The sequence below is a fragment of the Buceros rhinoceros genome, unplaced genomic scaffold, assembly GCF_000710305.1.
Source record: "Buceros rhinoceros silvestris isolate BGI_N320 unplaced genomic scaffold, ASM71030v1 scaffold16256, whole genome shotgun sequence".
Classification (NCBI taxonomy): Eukaryota; Metazoa; Chordata; class Aves; order Bucerotiformes; family Bucerotidae; genus Buceros; species Buceros rhinoceros.
Window position 1 is genome coordinate 86,686 of NW_010419465.1, and position 293 is coordinate 86,978.

Below are 293 nucleotides of genomic sequence, written 5' to 3' on the forward strand. Positions count from 1 at the left end.
GGCCCGGAGCCGCGGCTGCCAGCTCCGCCGGCTCGGCGGGTGCCCCCCGACTCCCCCGAGCTGCAGCTGGAGGAGATGCTGTACTTGCAGTGCTTGGAAGAGGAGCAGCCCTGGTGCTGCTTGGGGTTGATTTTCACCGTCACGCTGTTGCTGTCCCCGCTAGAGTCGCAGCTCACCTCGGTGCTGTGGTGATGCAGCAGCTGCTGGTGCGGTGGGGAAGCCATGTTGTCAATTCCTCCCGAAGAGCCCGCTCAGGAGTTGGGTCTCTCGGGCTGGGAAAAGCCACCGGGGCT

General features: G+C 65.9%; 1 protein-coding gene across 1 annotated transcript in view; it reads right to left on the reverse strand.

The window, feature by feature from the left end:
- The window catches only part of ADCY9 (adenylate cyclase 9), a 78,887-nt gene extending 78,663 nt beyond the window's left edge, over positions 1–224 (reverse strand). Inside the window, exon 1 of the mRNA XM_010138937.1 lies at positions 13–224. Within this exon, the coding sequence (XP_010137239.1) occupies positions 13–224 (212 nt within the window). The remainder of the gene's footprint in view (positions 1–12) is intronic.
- Between the last annotated feature and the right edge of the window lie 69 nt (positions 225–293).